The 14,753-nt window shown below is 48.0% G+C and overlaps 1 protein-coding gene across 5 annotated transcripts in view; it reads left to right on the top strand.

The window, feature by feature from the left end:
• HERC1 (HECT and RLD domain containing E3 ubiquitin protein ligase family member 1) overlaps positions 1-13,220 on the top strand; it is a 187,792-nt gene extending 174,572 nt beyond the window's left edge. For 4 of the 5 annotated variants that reach the window (XM_027569669.2, XM_027569671.2, XM_027569670.2 and 1 more), the window contains exons 70-78: positions 267-405; positions 2,134-2,303; positions 3,329-3,498; positions 3,981-4,146; positions 4,956-5,032; positions 5,804-6,056; positions 6,743-6,895; positions 9,549-9,854; positions 12,587-13,220. In XM_027569669.2, coding sequence (XP_027425470.1) covers positions 267-405; positions 2,134-2,303; positions 3,329-3,498; positions 3,981-4,146; positions 4,956-5,032; positions 5,804-6,056; positions 6,743-6,895; positions 9,549-9,854; positions 12,587-12,772 — 1,620 coding nt within the window. In that variant the 3' untranslated portion in view covers positions 12,773-13,220. The remainder of the gene's footprint in view (positions 1-266; positions 406-2,133; positions 2,304-3,328; positions 3,499-3,980; positions 4,147-4,955; positions 5,033-5,803; positions 6,057-6,742; positions 6,896-9,548; positions 9,855-12,586) is intronic. The other variant, XM_027569672.2, reaches the window with a different exon arrangement.
• Positions 13,221-14,753: the final 1,533 nt, after the last annotated feature.

Raw genomic sequence — 14,753 nt, 5'->3', positions numbered from 1 at the left:
TCTAGAAGTGGAATCCAAGGATGTGTTCCGTCATTAAGACTCATCTGCTAGATTTGGAATGGCCTTGTTGCAGCTAAGTTTTTAGGAGACAGTCTGAGCTGTGAGGACTATTCTGATAGAGATAATTAGAATTAATTTAATTATTTTGATGCTGTCACTTGGCATAGATATTTATTTATATCTGCTATCACCTAAGGCAGATTGCATCATCTTGACTTCCTCTTCCTCTTTTTAATTGACTCTTTGTTTTTGTAATTTATTCCCAGCTTGGCTTAGGCCACACCAACCACGTTCGAGAACCCACCCTGGTGACAGTTTTGCAAGGGAAAAACGTTCGGCAGCTCTCAGCTGGCCGCTGCCACAGTGCTGCCTGGACAGCACCGCCTGTCCCACCGAGGGCACCGGGTGAGAGATGAAATAGCCACGCTCCTGCAGCCTCTCTTTTAGTGGTCTCCAGCCGCACTGTCTGCCTCTCCCCCGGCTTATGCCTCTCTCTCTCACTCTCAGATAAATAAAATCTTTATTAAAAAAAAAAAAGGATATAAAGAAAATAAAATGTGTATTTATATACTTTACATTCTACTGCATACTCTCCATATTGGATCCATCTTCCATTCCCCACAAGTGTGGGGCATTTATCATTCCTTATGCATTTCTTTGCTTTTGGGCTGTTTCTCTCCCAGGCCCTTAAGCCCTTTCTTTAGACTGTTCTCTGGTGTGTCGGACTAGAGTTCCTTGAAGCAACCTTGTGCCTGGGAACTCAGCATTCTCTTCCCTTTTTGCTGACCTCTGCTTCTAAGTCCTTGGGGAAGACTCACCATAGAGATTTTTTTCTGTTAAATACCCTAAGGGAGCAAATTAGGACTATCAAGTAGATTCCAAACAAGCAGGACATGTTTTCTGATTAGCACAGTCCAGAATGAGCAGTGCTGCTCACCCACTGACAGTTTCAGGTGCTCAGGGTCCTCTTCATCTTACAGAGAGATCTCACTCCCACTTCAGGAGAGACGCTCTGCAGTGTGGTGGTTCAAGGTCCAGATTCTGGAGCCATGTTGCCTGGGTCGAATCCTAGCTTTTCCTCTTACCAACTGAGTGATCTTAAGACTCTGTTTCCTTGTCTGTAAAATGGGATGATAATAGCCCCTGTTGTAAACAGCTGTAGGATTAAATGAAACAATTTACATGAAGCTCTTAGAATAGTGCTCAGCACATAGAAATACTCAATAAATGTTAGCTTTTATTAATAGTATTAATAAAATTAATTGGGAATAAAAAACTGAGAATTGAGCTGTGCAAGTCTTTATTTACATGAAATTCAAATAAGGCAAATGATGCAGGTTTACTCTGTTTTTAAGAAGAGGGGAACCATGAGTACGGTCTTTGCTTCTACAGAGCTCTTATTCTTGCAGTACAAAGCTTTCATGAATCATGCACCCATAGCTTTCATTCTATCATGGTCACTTTCTGTCAGATCCTAGTAAGTGTGGGAGGTGCCTGCTGAGCTGCCCATTTTTATTTTCCAGAATTGCCTGCCTAGGCCTGGCTCACATCTTATGTTTTATGAAGATGGCAGCTATCGAATACAAAAGGAAGAATTTGGGGTTTTTTGTTTTTGTTCTTCTTGTTTAAGATTTTATTTACTTGAAAGAGAGTGAGACACAACATGAGCAGGGGAGAGGGGCAGAGGGAGAAGCAGGCTCCCCACTGAGCAGGGAGCCTCGTATGGGGCTTGATCCCAGTACACTGGGATCATGACCTGAGTGGAAGGCAGACACTAAACTGACTGAGCCACCCAGAAGACCCTGTTTTTGTTCTTTTGTGAAGGAACTATTTAAGTCCCATAGTTAAATGGGAAACTAAATTAAAGGAGAAAATAAGTTTCCATAATGATAAATAAAAAAAGATGTCTTGAAAACCAACACATATGCATCAAAACATAAAGATGAATTGATGGAGAGAGGAATTGATAAACGTGATGAAGCAAATACAGGCAAATATTAATTCTAGAATTTAGGTGGTAGGAATGGGTGTTCATTGTATACTTAGCTTCTCTGTGTGTTTGAAAATTTTCAAAATACTGAAAATGAAAGCAGTGCATTCTCCTTTACAAGTGTGTGCTCCCTCTCTTGGCAGGTGTGTCCGTACCTCTGCAGCTGGGCCTGCCCGACACAGTGCCACCGCAGTACGGGGCGCTCAGGGAGGTCAGCATCCACACAGCGAGGGCCCGGCTCCGGCTGCTTTACCACTTCTCTGACCTCATGTACTCGTCCTGGAGGCTCCTGAACCTCAGCCCTAACAACCAGGTAACGTGTCGGCTTGGGAAGCACTACCCGTGACGTGCTCACCAGGTCCCAGGAATATTTTTCCATGGCTAAAACTTTTTACTCTCAGCTCCCAAGAGGGGTAGAAAAGGCAAAAGTTCCATTTCCATTTTACCGCTGGTTTAGGAATAGTCCAGGTACTGATAACCATGCTGCTGGGCACAGAGTAGTCTTCCTTCTATGTTTTGGTCTGTCGAGAGCTCAAGGAAATACGAATGGCTAAGTGTGTATTTTCTGTAAAGTCCAACATGTGATTTTAAAACTCGAGCACACACAAGCGTTGGCACCACTGTCCCAGTGGCTCCGTAGATGAGTCTGACGCGTGCGGAGACGTCCTGATCGCCTCACAAATGAGCATTCTGGATCCTGTGCGGGGGGAGAGTAAATTCGGCTGATTTGACCATCTTTATAGAACAGTCTAGTGATACAGGAAGAAAGCAAGCTGGCTATGTTTGTTGGTCTGTGTAATGTGTCAGCATGCCTGCCAAAATGTGTATCAGTTTGTAAAACTGTTAGAAATCCTTGGGTAACCAGTCATGGGGTATATGAGAGATTTGACAGATCATTGTTAGAAATAGGTAATCAGCCAGCCAGCAGAATACTGTGCAGCACTGAACAGAGTGTTAGAAAACTGTTTGTAATTAGCGGGAGAAATGTTTACAATAAAAACTTAAAACGAGAAAAGCAGCAGAAAATTGCATAAGCAATGTGTTCTCAACAATGTGAGAAATGTTTGCACACATGGAAGGGAACTGGAAGGAAACAGATGAGAGTGATCATGGAGGTTATGGAGGATTCAGTGTGTGCATGTGTGTGGGTCCTTTTTTGTATTTTCCAAGTTTTAAAAAATAATCGTATATTTTATCGGAAAAAAATATTTTTAATAGTTACTGCTATCCAGGTTTATACTTTTAAACCAAAAAGAATTATGTTCTAAAAGTGAGAAGCTGTTTTTTCTGGGAAGCCTTGGATTGTACCATCTCTGATAAGTTCCCTGTCTGTTACAGAGCAGTACATCCCATTATAATGCCGGGACGTGGGGCATCGTACAGGGGCAGCTTCGGCCTTTGTTAGCCCCAAGAGTCTACACCCTCCCGATGGTGCGCTCCATAGGAAAAACCATGGTTCAAGGCAAAAACTATGGACCTCAAATTACTGTAAAGAGGATATCAACCAGGTTAGCATATGTGTGTTTTACTAGCTAGCAAGCACTTTTTTTTTTTTTAAGATTTTATTTATTTATTTGACAGAGAGAGACACAGCAAGAGAGGGAACACAAGCAGGGGGAGGGGGAGAGGGAGAAGCAGGCTTCCCGCCGAGCAGGGAGCCCGATGCGGGGCTTGATCCCAGGATCCTGGGATCATGACCTGAGCTGAAGGTAGACGCTTAACAGCTAAGCCACCCAGGCGCCCCTAGCAAGCACTTTTTTAGGTGAATGTGATTCCTAACTAATCTCTGTGAGCTTTTGCTTCCTGGGTTGCAAACTAGGAGAGTAACAGTGCTTACCTTAGTACCCAGTGTGGTCACAGTGGGCCTAGCACACTGTTCGGCTGTTGTTAAGCTGGCTTGTTCACCCTCTGATGGGAAGATACCTTCAAGTGATGGTTTGGGGAAGTTAGTAAGAGTTGTATTTCATTCTGTTTTCCTTTTCTTTTGAAGAGGACGGAAGTGTAAGCCCATCTTTGTTCAAATAGCAAGACAAGTAGTTAAACTGAATGCATCAGACCTCCGTCTGCCCTCGCGAGCATGGAAGGTGAAGCTGGTTGGAGAAGGGGCTGATGATGCTGGGGGAGTGTTTGATGATACTATCACAGAGATGTGCCAGGTATATTCATGCGATGTCCCCCTGATGAGTCATCTGTTCAGGTGGTGGCTATTTTACCATTTCCAGTGACTACTCTGTCTGACATGTTCTTATGAATGTAGCAAGGATGCATTTGTGAGCCTTACATAAAAATCATACTGTTAATGATGTAGAGGTGAATTATAGCAAGGGTTTGTGACATGACTTGTGAAGATACCTTCCCGAATAAATGTCAGTGCCTGACTCCACCAGTGACTCGCTGTCAGTCCTGCTCTAATACTGGTAGAGGAAACAATGATGACCCATATTTACATTTATGTAACGGACAAATCCAGGACCACCCATGTGCTCTGATTAATTCATGAAGTAGAACTGCCAGGCTCTAGCGGAATTAGAAAAATAAATGCTGAGTTTAGACGAGTTCTTATTTGGTATCTAAAGTGGCAGCTTTGCTTCCAGGTCAACTCTGACCCTTCCCGCTTTACCTGTAGCAGGATTTTTCTAATAAATCCTGTGACTAAAATAACTTTTGCCTATTATTTGTTGGGTCTTTTTGAATATCACTGTGCCCTGCTCACAGATACCCCAACTCCTGCCCTGGATTGACTTTCTTATCTTAGTTCTGCATACTACAGGGTATTTTATACAAGGGGGATGTTTGTAATTTCACTTTAAATTAAAGCCACAAAAATTATAGAGATGGCCGGTTGTCACATAACATTATAAATTCCTCAAAATAATCTCTTTTCAGTATGATCTTTAATGTAACTAGTTTGTTCTCTTGATGCATTTGATTGTCATTTCTCAAGAAACTGTTCTTTCTTTTACAGGAACTTGAAACTGGTATCGTTGACCTTCTTATACCCTCTCCCAATGCTACCGCAGAAGTGGGCTACAACCGGGATAGGTAAGGCAGTCATCAGGTGCTTATCGATCATCTACAGTAATAAGGATAGCTCACTTACTGGGAACTTACTGTGTGCCACACACTGCTTTAAGTGCTTTACATATATTATCCCATTGAATCCTCATTAGAACCCAAAGGACTGGGAACTCTTATTACTCCCTTTTCACAGATAAGGAAACTGAGGCACTTCCATCATGACTCTATTATGGGACCAACTCAACGATAATATTGAGGGGTAGGAGAAACCCAGACTTGATAATGAAACCGGACTTATTTTATGTTTCTGAAGGCCCACATGGCCTCCCCGCAAAGAATTTTCCACATCAAAATTCATCAAGTCACAGCACTTAGTATTAGCAGTTCTGTGTTATACCTATATTTGCCAAACCTTGAATTTTGGATCCTGCTTCATGGAGTTGTAAATGATAAAATGAAATGATTTTAGGAAATAGGGCATCCTGGAGCAGGTAGCTCAGGGACTAATGGACCATGCAGTTGCTCTTTTATGCTTCTTCTGAAAATAATTCAAAATATGGTCCCTGTGCTGTCCAAAAGAGTAGCCACTGGGCCTGTGTGCCTTTTGAGCACTCGGAATGTGGTTAGAGTCACTGAAGAACTCCATTAAATTTTATTTAATTTGAGTAGCCACATCTGGCAAATGACTACCATATTGAACAGCACAGGTCTGGATGAATGCTGTACCTGTCTGATAACTTACTTCCAGTAGAAACGAGGACAGTTTTATTTGAATTATTTCCTTTAATTTTGCAGGTTCCTTTTTAACCCCTCCGCCTGCCTTGATGAGCACTTAATGCAGTTTAAGTTCTTAGGAATTTTAATGGGGGTTGCCATTCGCACAAAGAAGCCTCTGGACCTCCACCTGGCCCCTCTGGTGTGGAAGCAGCTGTGCTGTGTCCCACTCAGCCTGGAAGACCTGGAGGAGGTGGATCTGCTCTACGTGCAGACTCTCAACAGCATTCTTCACATTGAAGACAGTGGGATTACCGAGGAAAGTTTCCATGAGGTAAATCTTGGCCAGTCCATGTTCTGCTGGTATTGACTAGAATTCTTCTGTGGAAAACTCAGATCTGGTCTTCCCCTTGCTGTCTGATTGACTGATGGCATGTCCCATTGCTGCCCTAGCAGCTCAGCCCCAGAAGTTTAAAAAGATGCTCATGGGTAGAATTGGCACCAGGACCCAGCTTCTTCTGCTCCTTCCTCTTCGGTCCACTCTCTGCCTGCTAGAATGGACAAGCAAGGGAACCCCGTTGGAGAGGGAGGCCTGGGGTGACCAGAGTTCACCAAACCTGGTTTGAGGACAAAGAAATGGTTAACTACAGCCAGATGAGTCAGCACATTTCCTTCTGACCAAGTGGCGTGATTAGCTACCTCGATTCGTTTTTGTCCTTAAAATTCTTTTCTTTTTTTAAGATTTATTTATTTATATGAGAGAGGGAGAGAGTGAGAGCAAGCACAAGTGGGAGGAGCGGAGGGAGAGAGAGAATCCCAAGCAGATTCTGTACTGAGTGCGGACCTGATGCTGGGCTCGATCCCTTAACCCTGAGATCAGGACCAGAACTAAAATCAAGAGTCAGATGCTTAACCGGCTGTGCCACCCTATCCCTAAAATTCTTAATGTTGTTACTGTTTTGCTATATTTGTGTGTAATATACCTTTTTTTTAGTAAAAAAAAATTTTTTTTCTTCTTAGATGATTCCTCTTGATTCTTTTGTTGGCCAGAGCGCTGATGGCAAAATGGTTCCCATAATTCCAGGTGGAAATAGTATCCCACTGACATTTTCCAACAGGAAGGAGTATGTAGAGAGGGCCATTGAATATCGACTTCATGAGATGGACCGACAGGTGAGCTGAAATGTGACATGTATGCGAATGTTTGCAGTTGTTTTCAAACAAGAACTGACTGGTTACTGCTGAATTTGGGTATATGAACTACCGTGTCAGTTAGTTTGTATCTGTCTTTCAGCCCCTGTTCAGAGACTTTTCAGACTTTACCTCTGGGTTTCCTGTCTCCTTACTCAAGGCCTTAGGACAGCTCTGAATTGGTCACTGGTTGGATTGAGGCCAAGCTCTCAACCAGGTGTTTAGACCCTGCCTTCTCACTCATCCTCAGTTTTGTTTTTCTTCATCTCTTAATGTCCCCAACTCAGGGTCCGCACTCGAGTTGGGTCAGTCAAGGCCCATGCGAATAAACCCCTAAACACTGGTCTTGCAATCCCACATGAGTGCCTCTTTCCCCCTCCTGCTGAAGTCCTTTCAGGCCCCAGCTGAAAATACCTCTCCTCCACAGACCAGCTTTCCTCCAGGTCTGTAGCCTGTAGAAATCTTTTTTGTTACTTAGAAATTTCTCAAGATACCACAGTACTTCTATGTTGTGGTCTAAGAACTAGGCCACAGAGTTTGGATCTTGTTTCTTCAATTATTGCATTATAGTGTGTGTGTGTGTGTGTGTGTGTGTGTGTGTGTGTGTGTGTGTGTGTGTGTGTGTGTGTGTGTGTGTGTGTGTGTGTGTGTGTGTGTGTGTGTGTATCCTAAATATCCTTGTTCTGTGCTGACATGTAGTGTGTGTGTGTGTGTGTGTGTGTGTCTGTATCTCCTAAATATCCTTGTTCTGTGCTGACATGTAGTGTGTGTGTGTGTGTGTGTGTGTGTCTGTATCTCCTAAATATCCTTGTTCTGTGCTGACATGTAGTAAGCATTTAATAATAAATGATGAGAATGTGATGAGTGACCAGAGAAATGAACATCCACCCCCAAGAAATGAGCATTTTGTCCAAAAATGGTTTTTTGGTTATACAGGCCTTAATAGCCACTTTAGTAATACTTTATTTGCAGAATATGCTAGGGTCTTCTTGAGAGCTAGACTGAGGCTCAAAGTCTGTAGTAATTTGAAGTATATATATTCTGGGCCTTCCCTCCGGGTTCCTTCTTTGACTCTGGCTTTGGCCCGAGTCCAGTCAGAAAACTGTTATCCCTTAGTGAGGGCAGGTCCTGTGGGCAATGCTGTTTACACAGCCAGGGCTTAGGGTTTGTCTCCAGTTGTTCAGAATTTTAATCCTCAGGGTAAATAACTGACTAAAAATACATTAACTACCTCCTGCGTGCCAGGTGTGGGGCCAGGCTGCCTCATGTGCAGTTTTTCCTTCAGTGACTCTGTGACGGAAGGATTGCTGTCACCATCTCACAGGTGAAAGCACTGAGTTGGAGAAAGGACATGAAGTGCCCAAGGCAAAGCTAGGGTCCCAAACCAGGTTGAACTTTGGGGTCTAGGCTCTTCAGGTGCCAGCTCAGCTCTGCCGTGGCTTTGTTCATTTCTCAGCAGTGAGGGCTTCTTCCTCTTGGAACCCAGTGTTCTTCCCATAGCTGTCCCCATTTGTTCCCTGCCAGGCAGCCGGCCCCATACCTCAGCCTCATTTTTTTCCAGACAGCTTTTGGTTTGTATTCTGCCAGGCATGACAGTTTGTGTTTGGGCAAACTTTGGCTGGGGTCTTCCCTTTAATGCCCATCCAGACTGCCCTCACGGCCAGTCCTGTTCCCTGGCCCCGGCAGGACACCCTGGTACCAGTCACAGCCCCAGGGCCTTCCCCAAGGTGTGGCTCCTGCTTGGGTCCTCAGGCTTTTTCCTTTTGCTTTTTATCATCGATGGTTCTGAATTGGCCAAGAGCGAAGAAGTGTTTATGAGCAAGTCCTGAACAGCAATGAGTCTGTGTGTAGGGTGTGCATTGCTGTGCAGCCTTGGGGTGTTTTTGAAGCAGACTGTGGGTAGCCTCTGGCAGCTTCCCTTCAGCACCCCCAAGCCGACCTGTTCTCAGCACCGGGCTAGGAGAAGGAAGCAGCAGGTCACACAGACTTACAGGGAAAAATCTCATCATAGTCGTGTGAGCAGCAGGTATTTGCGTCATTTCTCAGATGAGAAAATTAAAGTAAAAGAAGAGTCTGGAGCTGGGATTCAGACCCCAAGTCTCCCAATTAAATGCTCTGTCCTTCCTACTGCCTTCCTACAGGAGGCCTTGCTAGTTTTACTTTCTTCTTTGTACTTTTTTTTTTTTCAATGAGTACAAATAAGTTTTACCAAAAGGATATAACTCTTTTCAAAAGAAAAATATGAATGACAAAAACAGTAGAAGCTAGACACGTCCTCTAGGGGCTTCTTAAGCCTGCCGACGAGCCCGAGTAGCCCACAGAGCCCGGTGTGACAGTGCGCAGCCACACATGTTTAGGAATATAAGTGAGTGCAGTTGACACTGAGGGGTGGGGGGTGGGCTGAGTTTTGTGGGGGCAGAGGTCAGGCTTCTCAATTGACTTGACCTGGGACCGGAAGGAGTGTACAAGTCCCACAGGTAGGGAGAAGCTCGGATAAAGGGTCAGCAGCCAGGGGAGTGGGCCATGTGCGCTTGGAGTTCTGGGGGACAAGTAGAGGGTTTGGGGAACGGATGAGCAGGTGGGAGGTGCCCAGTCTGCAGACACATGTCTGATGTACAACCTCTCCTGGGAGCAGGTAGCTGCCGTCCGAGAAGGGATGTCCTGGATCGTCCCTGTGCCGCTGTTGTCACTCCTGACAGCCAAGCAGCTGGAGCAGATGGTGTGTGGGATGCCTGAGATTTCCGTGGAAGTCCTGAAGAAAGTGGTGCGGTACCGGGAGGTAGATGAGCAGCACCAGCTGGTGCAGTGGTTCTGGCACACGCTGGAGGAGTTCTCCAATGAGGAGCGCGTGCTTTTCATGAGGTTTGTGTCTGGAAGATCTCGACTCCCGGCCAACACTGCTGACATTTCTCAGAGATTTCAGATCATGAAGGTTGATAGGGTAAGTAAGCTCCTCGGCCTTCCTCGTCATGTCTGCCCCACTGTTTCCTGGCTGCTTGCCTCTTGGGAAAACCACACTGTGACCCTCGAGTAGGCCTGCCAGTTCAGGCTTCATGTTTGGGATTTCCAGACTTAAAAAAAAATCAAGCGGAAAAACTTGTTCAGAAACATAACTTGAGTGAAAAAAAGCCCTAACTGGATGTAGAAAGCACACTACAACCAGCAACCTTTGATAAATCCCCCAGTACCTTCCTGAGGGAAAACTCAGCTTGGCAGAGCGCTTGTCATGCTGCCTCTGCTGCCTCTTATTCCCTGGGCCTTTTCATCGTGTGACTGGTGCACTGGGATGTGGTCTTGTGTGTTTTCACGAAGATACTGACCAGCCCTGGTGCGCATGCCCCGCGGCTGCTCGTGCGGTGTGTGTCGTGGAGCAGGCGGGCCACTCCTCTCCGGCCTGGTAGGTGAAGAGCCCCAGCTGCCGTGACGACAGATGGCCAAGGAAGAAAAGGGCTTAGAACCTGCAGTGCACACTGCTGCCAGACACCTCTTTCTCATGCACCCATCTGACCATGTCAGTCTCCTTTCAGGCCGGAGGAGCCCCCCTGCGTTGACTCCAGAATAAGTGCTGACTGCTTCAGTGGCCTTAAATATCTCCAGTCTGGTCTCTGCCCCAGCTTTCTGACGGCACCTCTTAACACATACCATGTTCTGGCCAGGACAGACCGTTTGGCTTTTTTTCCCGACACACCACACTGTTTCTAAACTTCTGTGCCTTTGTGTAGGCTGGTCCCTCTCCTTTACTAAGTTCTCCTTCACACCCCTTTCCATCTATGCCTGGCAAGTACTTACTCATCCTTTAGGCCCAACACACCAGTGTCCTCTCCTCCAGGAAGCCCTCTTGGATGCTTTCCTGCTGCCCTTGACCATTCTCGAGGGCAGACTTAGATATCCTTCTGTCCACCTCCAGGATACTTGGTACATTCCTTGAACCCAGCATTAGGTTAGAAGTGTTTGTGTTCTCTTTCTCTCTTTCCATCCCCAACTGCCCAAGAGCTGGGAGGTCCTCCGAGCAGGGCCCGTGCTGTTGATTCCAGAAACAGTAAGGAAAGTAGGGCCTCTTCACACAAGGACCCTTCCTGCCAGTTTCAGCATCTGCCTTTCTGGTGTTTTTCCAGTAACTATTCCTGGAGGTTGCTACAGCCAGAGCCATCCCTCCCCCAGCCGCCTGAAGCTGCCTGCCCGGGCTCCACTCCTGGGCTAGGCTTGCCGGAGAGGCCACGCACAGGAAGGGCTATGAAAAGAGCCTTTCCATAAATTTTCTACATGACTTGCCAGAAACTATAAGTTGTAAATCTGTTTTGTTGCTTCAGAGAGAGGTGGGTGGAGGCAACGGTTTGATTCTATTCAGCTCTGGAAAAAACCCTTGCCTTCTGTCTGTCCCAGGCTACCATCCCAGGGGTTAATCCACCACTAATCCCCTGCCTGAGGCTTTTGAGCCTCAGAAAACTGACCACGGTGGGTCCCTCCTTTGTGACTTTTAGACCATTGCTCCACCTTCCAAATCAGAGGCACCTATTGACATGGCCCTTCAGTGTCTTTGCTAGTTATGCTGTTCCTGCATTTGAGTTTTCTGTGTCCTCACTGGCTCGGGCCCTGTTAGGCTTCTGGGCCCTCCAGGCCCTCGTGCTCCCACCTCTTTGAAATGCACTCGCCAGGTGTAGGGTTCCAAGGAGGAGGGGGAGGGTTTCAAGGAGTTGAGCAAGAAAGAAAGGGCAAGTCCCTTTATTTTAAAATGTAAAAACTTACTATCATTACAGAGAGTGTGGAAGATGGCGACGTTTGCAGGGAGGGCCAGGGAGCATATGCCCCCCCCCCCCCCCCCCCCCCCGCTGCCGTAGCAGCCTCCCCTACTGCCACCTCTGTGGCGTGCCTGTGGTGGTTATGTGCTGTGTTTGGCTCAGTCTGTCCTAAGCACTTTTCTGTTCTGCTGCTAGCCATCATGATTATCATTTTAAAGGACTGCGTCACTGTCCGTTTAACGGACGGACTAGGATTTAATTCACTGCTCCTTCCTCGTGTGAGCTGTGTGCCGGCAGCCGAGGCAGCAGAGGGCCCGCGAGGAGGGATGCAAGGAGGGACGGGGAAGGGTGGAGGCGTGCGGGGGCTCCGTCCCATGTGTTCTTTCCATTTCGCCAGCTGTTGGGGGCTCTGTGCCCCAGCTCCGGGTCTGCACCCTCCCGGTGGAAGGGAGTGGGCTCTGTTGGCGGCCCCTCCATGGCAGGCTGGGTGCAAAGCCTGTTCTCCCACGTAGTCCTGCCAGGCAGAGCTTGCTGGCGCTTTGCACACCAGGCGGGGGGGGGGGGGGGGGGGGGGGGGGGGGGGGGCGGGGGGGCGCGGTGAGGAGAGCAAGGAAGCATGTTCGCCAGAAAACCCCAGAGCCCACGTTCCTTCCACCACAGCCTGGGGTCTCCTTCCCCTCGAGTCGGTGCTGTACTCCTGTCCGTGGAGCCCATCTCGAAAAGTGCTTTCCTGATTTGGGGGGCGTGGTACCAGGTTCCCTGCGCCCGCCCCCGCCCCCCCGCCCCCCCCCGCCCCCCCCCCCCCCCCCCCCCCCCCCCCCCCCCCCCCCCCCCCCCCCCCCCCCCCCCCCCCCCCCCCCCCCCCCCCCCCCCCCCCCCGCCCCGGACATTCCCAATGCTGCAGTCACAGCTCCGGGTCTCTCTCTCTCCACAGCCTTACGACAGTCTGCCTACCTCACAGACCTGCTTCTTCCAGCTGCGGCTGCCCCCCTACTCGAGCCAGCTGGTCATGGCCGAGCGCCTGCGCTACGCCATCAACAACTGTCGCTCCATCGACATGGACAACTACATGCTCTCGCGGAACGTGGACAACGCCGAGGGCTCGGACACTGACTACTGACCACACGCGGGGGCCGCCGCCCCTTTTCTCAGTAATGCTCACTTCCAATTTCATGTGGACACACTTTTATGGTAACTACATAGATGTTTAGGAACATAAACCGACATTATAAACAGTGGCCACATTTAGTTACTCTAAATGTAACAAAGAAATTAGATGTTTTTATTTTTCTGTGATTGTACAAAAAAAAGACGAAGTACTCTCAGTCAGGTTTTTCCCTCCACATTTTTGGTCACTTTTGATAAGTTTGCATGGAACCATTTTGGTGCATTTTTAGTTGGGAATGGTACATTTTTGTAAACCCACCCAGTGAACATGAAATTGTACATTGTGTATAATTGTTCATTAGAAAGGACAGTTTTACATGAATATTCATATATTTATTTTGTTTTAATTTGAATTGCCTGTGCAGGGTTCCTTATGCAGAGAAATAAAGCCAGTTCAGGAACCAGAGCGTGGGCTGCTTTTGTTACCTCCAGTGGAGCTTCTGAGAAAGAACGAGCTTTCGGGCTAGTCTCACTCTGACGGCGTTTTGACCCATCAGAAACACTCCTTCACACTGAGAGTGAGCTTGGCGTGGAGATGACAGAGCAGCTCCAGAGAGCAGGAAGCCCCTCCTTTCATTTATTCTGTCATCCTGGGTGTCCTACACTTTGTTCCCTCGCCCCAAGGCCCTCGCATCAGCCCCGTGGCCCATTCCCTCAGCAACCCCCTTCCTCCTCCTCTGCAGCTGGGTTGTGAGTGTAACCTGCTAATAAGAGCCTGTCCTGAGTCGCCCTCGGAGACCTAGTATGGGGTGCAGCTCCACTAGGCAAGGAGGAAGCTAACCAGAGTAGCATGATTCCAGTGCTGCCTGTGAGGAACCAGCGGTGGGCTTAAAGAGCAGGGCGGTTGACAGTGGCGTGTCTCTGCAGGAAGGGTGCAGGGTTCGGCGGTTGCTGGTAGGCACTCAGCGTGCACAAATGAGTGACCAGGAGAACGAGCAAGTGAGTGTGCGAAGTAATATGAGAACCAGTGAGTGGCTTTCATATCCTTGAATGGTGGTTGCTGGAGAGTTGTTCAGGGGGCCGGGGGAGGGGTCCCACTCTTGGCGCTTGAACGCAGCCCTTGAGGACCCTGGGCAGCGTGCTCATTTGTCCAAGCGTGTCAGAGTGTGTGGTTCTGGAAGAAAGGGCCATGGTGAGAGCAGCTGTGAAGGCTCTGGCTGCTGGGAGTGGGAACAGGAAGAGAGGGCAAGGCCTTTGGGTGGTGTGTCTTCATTGACAGCCAGTTCTTGCCACAAGCTGTTCCCGTGTACTTCAGGGACTGGGTCAGGCTGACAGCCTGCTCAAATGAGGTGCCAGATGGAGAGCTTTGCGGGCAGTTGTTTTTCACAAGGAAGATAGAAAATATGTGCTTTCAAAGAGAAATTGGAAGACAGATACGGTTTGTGGTACAAGGATCTTTCCCAGTGAGAATGCCTATTATTACTTGAAAAGAGGCTTCAATTGGAATTGGGTCTCAGAGGGAGAGACAACAGCTTCTGGGAAGCCACAGGGGTTCTGGGCAAAGAGGAACCTTCGATACTTGATGTGAGAGCTCAGTCAGTAGGAGCGGTGAAGGGCTCTGGGCTCGACGCACTCACTGGGGTGGGAAGGCACACTGCCCAGGCCTCTGGGCCAGGGGGTACCTGAGAGGAGGGAGGCCTCTGTGTGCTGCTGAGATCCTGGACGATGCCAAGCGAGGGGTCTCTTAGAGCCTTCTGGGCTGGTTCCTGGTAACTAGTGGCTTTTCCTTCTTGCTGGGCTGGGCTGAGGGTGTGCTGAGCTAAAGGATACATCTGCAGTCTCAGAATTAAAGTTTTTATTTATTTATTTGAGAGAAAGAGTGAGAGAGAGAGCATAGCCAGAGGCAGAGGGAGAAGGAGGCTCCCCATGAGCAGGGAGCCTGATGCCGGGCTCGAGCCCAGGAACCTGGGATCATGACCTGAGCCGAGGGCAGA

The sequence above is a fragment of the Zalophus californianus genome, chromosome 6 (assembly GCF_009762305.2).
Source record: "Zalophus californianus isolate mZalCal1 chromosome 6, mZalCal1.pri.v2, whole genome shotgun sequence".
Taxonomy (NCBI): domain Eukaryota; kingdom Metazoa; phylum Chordata; class Mammalia; order Carnivora; family Otariidae; genus Zalophus; species Zalophus californianus.
The sequence above is the reverse complement of the archived record's forward strand: the minus strand, read 5'-3'. Positions and strand labels throughout refer to the sequence as shown.